At 37.9% G+C, this 11783-nt stretch overlaps 1 protein-coding gene across 4 annotated transcripts in view; it reads right to left on the bottom strand.

The window, feature by feature from the left end:
- The window catches only part of LOC124150278 (phagosome assembly factor 1-like), a 62245-nt gene that overhangs the window by 11134 nt on the left and 39328 nt on the right, over window positions 1-11783 (bottom strand). For 2 of the 4 annotated variants that reach the window (XM_046522285.2, XM_046522437.2), the window contains exons 6-14: window positions 7861-7940; window positions 7400-7438; window positions 5720-5823; window positions 5389-5501; window positions 4839-4915; window positions 3516-3656; window positions 2794-2876; window positions 1848-1950; window positions 1071-1202 (exon numbers count right to left, since the gene is read on the bottom strand). In XM_046522285.2, coding sequence (XP_046378241.1) covers window positions 1071-1202; window positions 1848-1950; window positions 2794-2876; window positions 3516-3656; window positions 4839-4915; window positions 5389-5501; window positions 5720-5823; window positions 7400-7438; window positions 7861-7940 — 872 coding nt within the window. The remainder of the gene's footprint in view (window positions 1-1070; window positions 1203-1847; window positions 1951-2793; window positions 2877-3515; window positions 3657-4838; window positions 4916-5388; window positions 5502-5719; window positions 5824-7399; window positions 7439-7860; window positions 7941-11783) is intronic. The other 2 variants (XM_046522362.2, XM_046522494.2) reach the window with 1 other exon arrangement.

The following is an 11783-nucleotide window of genomic DNA, read 5'->3' as shown; positions in this document are numbered from 1 at the left end:
GAATGAATTTGGCAGACTATCCAGTATTGATACTATCAGCAACGTCCCTTGTATGACCAACATGGGTTGCTGGTATCTATTCTAACCTGTAATCACCACGGGGTGAGTAGAGTAAACATGTAGAGTAAACATGAGGAGTACTTCAATACACATGGAAAAAGGGTCGACTAGTCAAAGAAAGACAGCAGTGAGTTACATACCCCTTACAGCAGAATACACTTACCCCTGCTAAATTACTTTCTTTCTTTGTCAATTTGAATTTCTATTTTATTAAAACTATCATGTTATTGATATAGTAAGAATGTAAGGGAGAAGTTGGTTGATTTTCCGTTAGTCTGCAATCTCGAACCAATCTGATTATACAAACAACAAAGTAAATTCATCTGGAAAACATGGTCAGTCTTAAACCTTTTCAAAATTCGATATGATGGCATTCTCAAAGACATATACAAAAGTATGAACATTACTACATTTGGGGTTAGAGGCCAAATTTCAAGATTCTTGTAATGGCTGCACCCACACTGGTGGCAGCGATGTTACCGAGAGTGTAATGAAGGTGTCACACGCTGGGAAGGAGTTTGGGGGGTTGGGTACCTGTGTGGTAATTTTGGTCTCATCCCAGCCCTACATCCTTGCTACTTTATGTATCAACAAGCATGGATAGCAATGTCTGATTTGACACCAAGTGTTAGAAGTGAAGGACATAGTCCATGCAAGGCCGTAGTTAACTTTTTTTGACAGGGGAGGCAAATAAGATTATTCATTTCTTATTCAAGTTAACTTTCACAAGGAAAAATGTTTTCTATAAAAAATCCAGGGGGGCAACTGCCCCCCCCCCCCCCCCCCCCCGGCTGGCTACGGCACTGCCATAGCCCCTGTCAGGGATGGAAAGTAACCTAGAACTTATACTAGCCCGAATAGTGATGATAATTAGCCCGACTTATGACAATACTCCCCAAAATGTTTGAAATTCTACAAGCCCATAGGCTACCTCTAACATTAACAAAACTGGTACGGGCTAGAGGTTATGTCCAGCCCCGCCTGTACACTGTCCGTGACAGCCTGCTCACCTCAAATATCATATCTTGCACGCCATAACAGAATGTTGAGCCAAATGGATTGCTGGTGTTGGTGGAGGAGGAACGGTTGAGGATGACAGGCCGCTCATCTGCCTTCAGCAAGGAGGACTGTACATCATTCCACTGAAACACAACACAGATGGTCACTTCCTGTCTCCTGCCATGTTTGTTTGTCATCTAACCCTGCACACAGCTGTATTCAAGCCATATGACAGCAGCCTGTAATAATTGAGTCTCACCAGACAATCCAGTGATTATTATTATGAGCAATGTCCCAAACTGTCGAGTATGACGACACCAATCACGCAAGCCACGGAGTGACCACCTGATCCATGTAATTGTCTCTTATGACAAGCACAGGTTGCTGTCAAACTGATGACCAGACAGGCCTTATAATTACTTGAAGGTTGTCTATATTAGGATTACCTTTAACGATTGACTTTAACTTGACCTAAAACGTTTCATTCATACAATTCTGGTAATGTTCTTATTCAAGTTTTAAAACCGAGGATTGGACTGTAATAATACAGAAAGATCTATCCAGAGACCATATACTGATCCAATACCACCACATCTACACAGCAATGACCTAGATTGACATAGGCACAAGACCATGCATCATGTTCTGTTTTACAGGTTGTTCTAGAAGTGTCTGTTCTTTTTAAGCATTAAGTGTTTTTTATTTAAGGCCTAACATTATCATCATGGTGTAAATAATCAATTATTAGATGGAACTTCTAAATTCTCTTGCAAGTGATGAAGTAGTACCCTGGAGTAGGCTGTGACGATGAAGTCACTGTCGTCCATGAGGCTGTGCTGCAGCTTCTCCCTAGTCACCATCACAGGCAGCTTGAACTCACAGCGACAGTACCTGAGGGAGACAAGTGGGGGAGTGAAGAAATTGCATGAAACACAGTCAGTACTAGTCTGATGTACTACCTGATAGGTATGTCCTCTGATAGAGTTCTTGGCACATGTAGTAATAATGTCTTCTACGTGGTATTATTCATACTAACCAGGTATTTTGCATGCATGCATGTGTGTTTATGCCATACTCATCAGTATTCCAGCCATACCATAAGTTTGGCCCAAACAATCCAGTGATTGATATTGTGAGCAACAGTCCACACCATTTGGGTGGGATGGAACGCAATCACTGAGATTGACCACCTGATCCAGTAAGTTGCTTCTTACGACCAGCATAGGTTGCTAGGGACCAATTCTAACCTGGAATCCCTACTGGTGAGCAGTCATGGTGGTCGCCTGATCTCCATAGTAGTGAGATTTGGATTAGGGACATGCTAACAATGTACACACAAAGAGCAGCATGCTGCGACAGAGACACTCTCATACTGCATCCTCCTCACTGAATCCCACTCATAGCTACTGCCACAATGTACCCAACGCCTTCTTTGCTAAAACAAGCACTTTCTTCAACATCTGGGCATCAGGTTCAAACAAATAGTACTACTTTTTTTAGTTAGTACATTTTATACAAGGAATTCTACCCGTTATTAATCCTTGCAATTAAACGCAGTTGGTAAAGAATGTCTGGAAGAAATATATGCCCAGGCATTCATTGGAACTAATTCACAGCACATACAGACACACAGACACACACAATCTCACACACGTGCACACACACACACACACAATAAAACTCATTAACAAGGTATATGCAATTGTATGTGGCACAGTGGCCAACAAGACTCACATGTTAAAGTTATAGTGTCCAGGAAAGTTGGTGTGGAGAATGAACTTCTTCACAAGATAGGAGTTGGCATCAAACAACAGGTCCTGCAAATCAAAGTCAGTATCATTCAAAACTCAAGTATATAATTTTCCTCACCAGTCAGCATCTGTGTTGTTAAGTGCTAGACCTTCCAAACATTATCTGACAGACTCCTATCCAGAGTCAAATTCAAACTTTATTCCTGATGGAAGCATGATTTTGGAAAAGTAGGGTGCACACAATACCCAAGTCACAAACTGAACAAAATCCCGCTAAGGGTAAGGAGGGCACTCACTGCACCACCCAGCTCGACCTGTCTACAGAGAGTAGACACATTCTATCCACTAGACTACCCCCTGTCCCACCCCAGTTAGTCATGCTGTACTCACAACCCCCATGGTGAAGTAGTTGTAGAAGTCAGTGCTGCGAGAGTAGATACACTCTATCCACTAGACTACCCCCTGTCCAACTCTAGTTAGTCATGCTGTACTCACAACCCCCATAGTGAAGTAGTTGTAGAAGTCAGCGTTGCGAGAGTGGACACACTCTATCGACTAGACTACCCCCTGTCCCACCCCAGTTAGTCATGCTGTACTCACAACCCCCATAGTGAAGTAGTTGTAGAAGTCAGCACTGCGAGAGTAGACACACTCTATCCACTAAACTACCCCCTGTCCCACCCCAGTTAGTCATGCTGTACTCACAACCCCCATGGTGAAGTAGTTGTAGAAGAAGTCAGCGCTGCGAGAGCGGACCCTCTTGTGAGCCTCAGGGGAGTGGATCTTCATCTTGTCCTCAGATTTGTAGAACACCTTGCTGGGACAACCTAAGGCACTGATAACATCCTGAAACATGTAACCTTTTATGAAACATGAAATAAACTAATATAAAACACATAATAACAAACAAAACACGTTATAATCTTCTATGAAACATGGAATAACATATGAAACATGTAATAACCTACAAAACATGTAATAACCTTCCATGAAACACAGAATAGATTATGAAACATGTAATAACCTATGAAGCATGTAATAACCTTCTGTGAAACATGTAATAACCTTCTTTAAAACATGTAAATACCCATGAAATATGGAATAACCTACGAAACACAGAAACATGTAATAACTTTCTATGAAACACATAAACACCTTCTATGGAACATGTAAAACCTATGAAACATGTAATAACTGATGTAATAACCTTCTACGAAACATGGAAAAACTTATGAAACAGAATAACCAATGAAATATGTAATAAACTTCTATGAAACATGGAGTAACCTTCTATGAAACGCATCATAACTTTCTATACAACGCGTAATAACTTTCTATGAAGCATGTAATAACCTTCTATGAAACACAATACCTATGAAACATGGAATAACCTACACAACACGGAATAACCTATGAAACAGAGAATAACCTTCTATAGACACACATAATAACCTTCTATAGAACACGTAGTAACCTTCTATGGAACATGTAAAACTTATGTAACATGTAATAACTGATGAAACATGTAATAACCTTCTACTAAACATGGAAAAACTTATGAAACACAGAATAACCAATGAAATATGTAATAAACTTCTATGAAACATGGAATAACCTTGTCACATAAACTGTTGTGTGTGCCGTTAGCTCAGCCACGTGTGCAGTATGTAGTTCAATTTGTTAGGGTACATCTGTGTACTACTACACTAAGCAGCACAGTATTAGCATGAATAACAGCACATCGTACCATGATTCAATCAAAATGGGTTGTACTACAGTGATGTTGTTGCTACAGATTATCTCTATTAGTCACATTTACATCACTCACAGCAACAGTACAGTAAAAGGTATTTAGTTAATGATAGTCAAGATGTTAAGATAAAGTTTATCATGAGAATATACATACTACTGTATTTCAGTAGAATCAAACATATCTGACACCAAAATTAATGTAATCAAACACAAATTTTGACTAATTAATTTCTGATGAAATGACAGAAATGTAGAAAAATTATGTGCATCTCTCACCTGACATGAATCCCCGAAGCGAACAATTCTCTCAATAGGCCTCTTCCTTGGATCGAGCAACTTGCCTGCTCCACTACCTTGAATGACAGTACATAAAGTGTAAGGTTTGCCTGGAGTTATCTCCCTTAGGTTGCAAACCACGTTCAGTGTTGTGGTGAGGCAAAGTAACCTATCATTGAGAAAAAACTCATAGCAACACAGCTATGGGATATTGAGCTGAACACTTAAGATACTTGTGTAGCAGTTACTGTGGTCAGCCATATGTCTATTCAAAACATTGGAAACAAGACACTTTGTTGGTGTTCCAAAATGAGGGGTGGGAAAAGTCTCCTATATTTGAATCCATGCACCCCCTCAATCTTTAACATTAGCAGTATGACGAGGACTTAATTTTTTAATGTTGGCTATATTTATATCTTATCTCAAATGATGGCTCTGTAGCTCACCTGGCTGGACCTGTATTTGTATTTTGCTGAAAGATTCTCTTGTATGAAATACTGTTGAAACACATATAGCTGTTGCAGTTACTTGTTTACATAGCTCCACTTACCCTCAGTCACCAGTAAAAACTTAAGTCCCAGAGTTGTATTATGCTCTCGTAGAACTTCCAGGCAATCCAGGAAACAGTTGCCATGGAAACACGAAACAGGCAAGGGAGGTGCTCTACAATGACATAAACCATTCAACATATCATTGCATATTCTTACACATCAGACTTGAATATATCATGGTCATGATAAACAAGCAACTGGATGGAACTCAGTTTAAGACACTTGGTAAGGTTTCAAGGCACCTTCTGAATTGGAAAAGATTTAGTCCTTGACAAACTGAGGAACATACTCAGGACACAATGCAATCTGTAGGCTCTTGGGAAAACTTACTTTGTTTCCTGAAGACTGTTTCCTGAGTATATACACATTCTCGACACTGTGGGAGAAGCTCCATTTGGAAACTGAAGAGATCCCAGTCCATGAGCATACTTTGGCTGTGAAACAATTGATGATGAAAAGCATACTGTTCCTATAAAAGGGTTGAAATACATAATGTAGGACAACATAAGCTAGCCTACAGATGAACTAGTTCAAATCAGGAATGGAAACTTTCCTAGGAAAAGATCTAGTCCTGCTCAGAAGTTGACTGGCAGGTTGACTGTATTTCAAACACTGCTTCTTAAACTATCATCAAAAGTATAATTTTAGCTGTACAAAGGATATGGAATAGTTAGTGCGTTATGCTATATTACTCTACACTCAGGTGCGGTGAGGTGAAATGGGGTTCAATGTCGCATTCAAGATTATTGCACTGACATAGCGACATTCATGCACGTGTGTGTGTTTGTGTGGCTGCTTGTACTAGTCCCGACTGATGCTACGTTTATAGTGCTAGCCCACTGAGACACCATGCCAAAGTTTAACATGAAAACCCCACTCAGATACAGTATACTGACTCTGAGCTGACCAGTCCTTATTTTAGGCCCTTAATGGCAAGCACCAGGCAGGGTAACAACAAGCACCATCTTTTAACGTCTTTTGGCATCCACAGAATTATTTCAGCTGAACCAGATAGAACAGAGTCTGGGCCACATGAAACAGTGGTTGATAGTATGAGCAACATTTTGCATCGTTGGGGTGCGTCATCCAGCTCATGTATTGACTTAAACGTCCCATTTCCTATTTCCGTTGGCTCCTATGACAAGCACAGTTCACCAGACTACCCATGGGATCAGAGATACTGGGAATGAAGCTTTTGGCATCGAATGTCTTTGAAAACAACCTGGAAATTGAGTAATATTATCTTAACTTCACATAAATCAACTATACTCAAGTGGAACTAAAGATGCACACAAAACAAATGTATCCCAGTGCTTAAGGAAATGAAAAGACTCTCATAATACAAAGATATTTCAATCTATGTGATTAAGTTAAATACTGACATTGATGTCACTGAAATATTCAATGTCAATTTAGCTATAATTATCTCTTTGGACTTCTATGTTCAATATCTCTTAGTTGTGATTTAGATTAACTATTTGATAACTGTACCCATATGTAAGTACTTCCTTCCATATAATGCACATCTTCATAAACATAATCTATAAGAGTTTGTGCTTTGTAGGTGACTGGCAGTAACCGTGAACAGAAGAAATTCTTGCAACCATTATAATGGACAGGTTGTGCAGTACAAAGCTACAGAATGTGAAACAGATAAGCAAGGCATGGACTCACATTTATGGGGAATGCATCACATACCACAAAATGCAAAAATTAAAAACAAACAAAACCCCTCAAAACAAACAAAATAATAATAATTATCTGAAAAATCGTAAATGAATGGATCATGACTTTTCTTAATTTTTCTCTAAGTTGACCGCATGCTTAGATCTGTGTGAAACGGTATTACCTCCCTTACATTACTGTTACTATTACAGATCTTAGAGGAAACAATTACCCTGAAAGGCAGTCATGACTTAATTAATGGCAGACAAGAAATAATTGGAGAAACTTAGACATAGGGTTTGAAACAAATGCTGCAGGTTTCCAGGTGATAAGACCTCTACTCACTATCAAACATCCATTTACATGGCTCATGTATTTGTCAATCTGGGGTCAGGAGGAAAAAAAGCTTGTCACAGAAATCATTTCAAAGCAAAAAACAGATTCTAACTAATAATGAAGCCATGATGAAATGAAAGAGAAGAAGAAAGTATACATAGGAGAGTGGAATAACTTGTAATTTCCTAACACAACTACACCGAGATTGGTGGTGATATTTTCAGAAGTTAGTGTTCAAAAGAAGACATATTGAGAAACTTATGTTTTGAATGGTCTTAGTGAGTAATTATTGCTTAACGCTGCATCAGTAATCTTTCAGCTATTCGCAGCAAAAAAATGTCTAATCTGACATTATGGAAACGAACATAATAAAGTGATGCTGAAAATCACTAAAACCTCAGTCAAATATCACATTCAAAGGATACTGTTTATTACAAGTTACTGCTTCTAAACAACACCCGAAAACTCACCTCAAACTTGGAATCAATTGGGAAGTCAAATGAAAGCCCCCGGAAATTTAGAACAAACAACTGCTTTTCAGATATGTACACTGAAAAAAAAGCAAATGAAAACGGTATATAACTGATTGAAAGCTTAAGTTGACATTTTGATGAAACATCTTGAAATTAACAATATGAAGAATGTGAAATATGAATTTATGTTTTATGAGCTTTCCAAAAATACATTGCGTTTCTCTAGAACCAGTACTACAGTATCTAACATGTTGTTTAATTCAGTGTGATGTGTTTGTCAAGGCAGAATGCAGTAAGTTATTTTTGTACTTTCAATATGACGACCTCAGCCTTGTCTCCCCCAGCAATGCCTGTTTACACACAGTAATAGTGTCAATAAGCTTTTGAACAGATTACAACAGCCTGCAACTTTAGCCACTCGTCTGAGCCCTGAGTCTAGCAAACTTTGGCTTGGTCTGGTAAGCTCAGCAGTACATATAACATTAATAACATTAAAACCTGCTGACAATAATGCGTCAAGTTCCGGCTAGCAGAGCCACAGACTTACAATAATGCTTTGTCTCTGAAAATATATAATTTTGATACAAACAAATAACTCCATTTAAATTGAAAAGGAGCTTAAGTGAGACGGGAGATTCAGAACCTGAGGACGTTTTTTTCACATTTAGGGCCTTTGCATTACACAAAGAGCTGGGTTGAAGTAAAAATAATGTGGTTCAGGAGCTGTGAGACCCACAAACGTTTACAGTAGTTCATGGAAAGTACTGCCAAGGGTAGTTAGATAGGGAGTGGTTGACATGACTTTAAGATGATGTGTGTTAAATACTTTTGTAGAGTCTCTGTTGCCAAACACTTGGATAGCATGTCATATGGGATAATATTGTTGATATTCTTGTACAGAACTGATATAAAGCGATGTATTTTGCAACATCCCACATGTACCCCTAACTTGACATGAGGCTGTTCAACTACGTAGTCATACACTAGATGCAATCCATTTCTCACAACATGATTATTTCACTGATATCAAGCAATGATATTACAAACAGCAATAACTTTCCTCTCCTCGTGTTTTATAGTATGTGTTCGTTTAGTTTTTCCATTTGTATATATATATAGCAAGTCCTCCTTGTTTAGCTTACCTCTTATTACAAGGAGTACTAAAACAGCAGAGCACAGGGCAATGACATCAAACAACCTTCAAATTGACACTAATCCGCAAGCCTGTGACTACTCAATTGTGCTGAGGACAAGATCCAGTGATGTAGTATTATCAGGCTCGGAAGCGGTCTTACCAGAGACAACAACAACAAACACTTCTTAATAAATATAAGGATAAGTATTCCAGGGAATTTTGGAAGGCTATCGGGAAAATCGGAATAGTTAATGATAGGAGTACTTCCCTGGGAAGTTGTGGAAAATGGGACGGTTGTCTCTGATAAGGGCAAAGTTTTGGATAAATGGAAATCTGATTATTGTAAATTATACAATGGCGACATCTATGATCAGTTCGATTGATAACCACTTCCATCACGTAGTGGAGTGTGTATCTTCTGATTCCGTTACTTGTACCAGCACTGTGGACACAGGCTCTTTAGATGCATCTATAACACGCGAGGAGGTCCTCCATGCAATTAATCGTGCTAAATGTGGTAAGGCTGCTGGGTTAGATTTTATACCTGCCGAGGCATTAAAAAATAATTACTGTATTGATGTATTATTGCGCATATTCTCATATTGTTTTAACAACAATGTTTGCCCTAATATTTGGCGTCATAGCTTAATTTATCCTCTCAAAAAAGCTGATACAGACCCACGTGACCCATTAGGGTACCGTGGAATTTCTTTAATATCAATACCATGTAAGTTATACGTGGATATTTTAAATACTCGTTTTTCTAGATGGTTGGAATTAAATGATATTTTGGCAGAAGAGCAAAACGGCTTCCACAGTAAAAGAAGTACAACAGAACACATTTATACTTTATTCTCCATCATCAAAAGCCATAAATCTGTTAAACTCCCAACTTTCGTCTGTTATATCGAGGCCATGAAAGCCTTTGATCGTTTGAACCGCGATTGTCTTTGGTATAAATTACATAGATTGGGAGTAAACGGAAAGTTCTTCCGATCAGTTAAATCGCTATATGAAAATAATAGCTCTCAGGTTTTTATAAATGGTAAAATGACTGACAGCTTCGCTGTATTTAGCGGTGTAAAACAAGGATTTGTTCTGTCGCCAATGCTCTTTTCTGTTTTTATCAATGATTTAGTTAAAGAAATTAATGATCTTAAATGCGGAATAAAGGTTGATAATTCTATAATCAGTATTTTATTGTATGCCGACGATATCGCTCTTTTAGCACTCCATGAAAAGTCATTACAATCAATGTTAACCTGTGTCGATTATTGTAACATATCCTCTGTTAAGTCATCCTATCACTTTACTTGTGGTGCGGAAAATATAGAAATTGTTCATTCATATAAGTATCTTGGGCTTTGGTTACATGAAAACTTAGATATGAATTATACAGCAAAAGAAATATCTAAATCAGCCAGTAGGGCACTTGGGGTAATTATCAGTAAGTTTAAAGCGGTGGGCGGCAACGATTACGATGTATTCACTACTTTATACAATAACTTAGTTCAACCAAATTTATCATGTGGTTCAGCTATTTGGGGCACCAAAGAATTTAGTTGTATTAACGCTATCCAAAATAGAGCTTGCCGCTTTTCTTGGGAGTAGGCAACAAAACACCTAATTTGGCAGTAAGGGGGGAAATGGTCTGGTCATCTAACTATACAAAGCAAAAATCTGAGATAGTACGTTTCTGGAAAAGGCTGAGTTTGGCAGATGAAAACAGGCTAATGCATATAGTGCAAAGATGGTCATCTAAATTTTGTAAGTCATGGGATAATTCAGTTAAGAAATTATTCGATGTGAAATCAATTACTTCTGTTATAACTAATCTATTATCTTGTGACTTCGACCATGCTAGAAATATACTCATCAATAAGAATAAGGAATTATGGTTTGAACAGCTCTGGGATGACAGAGGATTAACAAATGGTATTAAGTTAAGAACATATCGACTGTTTAAAACGTCTTTAAGTACCTCCAAATATGTCATTAATTTAGCCAACAGAGAACATCGTAGTATATTTGCTAAATTTAGATGTGGTACCCTCCCTCTAGAAATCGAACTTGGTCGTTTCTTGAAACCAAAAATTCCCTTACATAATCGTATTTGTAAACACTGTAATACAAACAGTATCGAAGACGAGGTTCATTTCTTAACAACGTGTAATCTTTATGCAGATCAACGAGAATATGTTTGGGGTTATGCCTCGTCTCTTTGCCCAAATTTTTGTCTCATGACCCCTATAGATCAAACCACATTCCTTATGAAGTGCGATAATTTATCCTATTCTGTAGCTGCACTAATTAAATCCATGTACAAACGTAGGTTATATAACAACGTGTCATAAACCCATTCTAGTATTGTATGCCTCTGTATATTTTATAAAACATGTCATTGTATGGCAATGCTTGTTATAAATTTACAAGTATTTTATTTTTATCACGTATTTTGTGCACCATTAATAAATATATTCATCACTGTCCACTCTAACTATTTTAGCACTTGCAGTGCTTTTAAGAACATTAGTGTCTAATAGGCCCACACTGGCCGGGCGATGTATATCTTTTAATATATTTTACCTCCTGTATAAATTGATGTAATTTTATGTATACACCGCTGGACACTTAAATAAACTATTTTTCTTCTTCTTCTTCATTATCATCTGAGTCTCCTATTTTCTTAACCAGTTATCAATACTTCAATTTGCTACAAATTGGAACTGTTATATAAACCTGACAGAAAAAATAACCATAGTAAACATTTTTGTCTCTTTCAAAG

The sequence above is a fragment of the Haliotis rufescens genome, unplaced genomic scaffold (genome assembly GCF_023055435.1).
Source record: "Haliotis rufescens isolate VD_foot unplaced genomic scaffold, xgHalRufe1.0.p SCAF_17, whole genome shotgun sequence".
Classification (NCBI taxonomy): Eukaryota; Metazoa; Mollusca; class Gastropoda; order Lepetellida; family Haliotidae; genus Haliotis; species Haliotis rufescens.
Note: the sequence above shows the minus strand (reverse complement) of the source record. Positions and strands in the feature narration are given on the sequence as shown.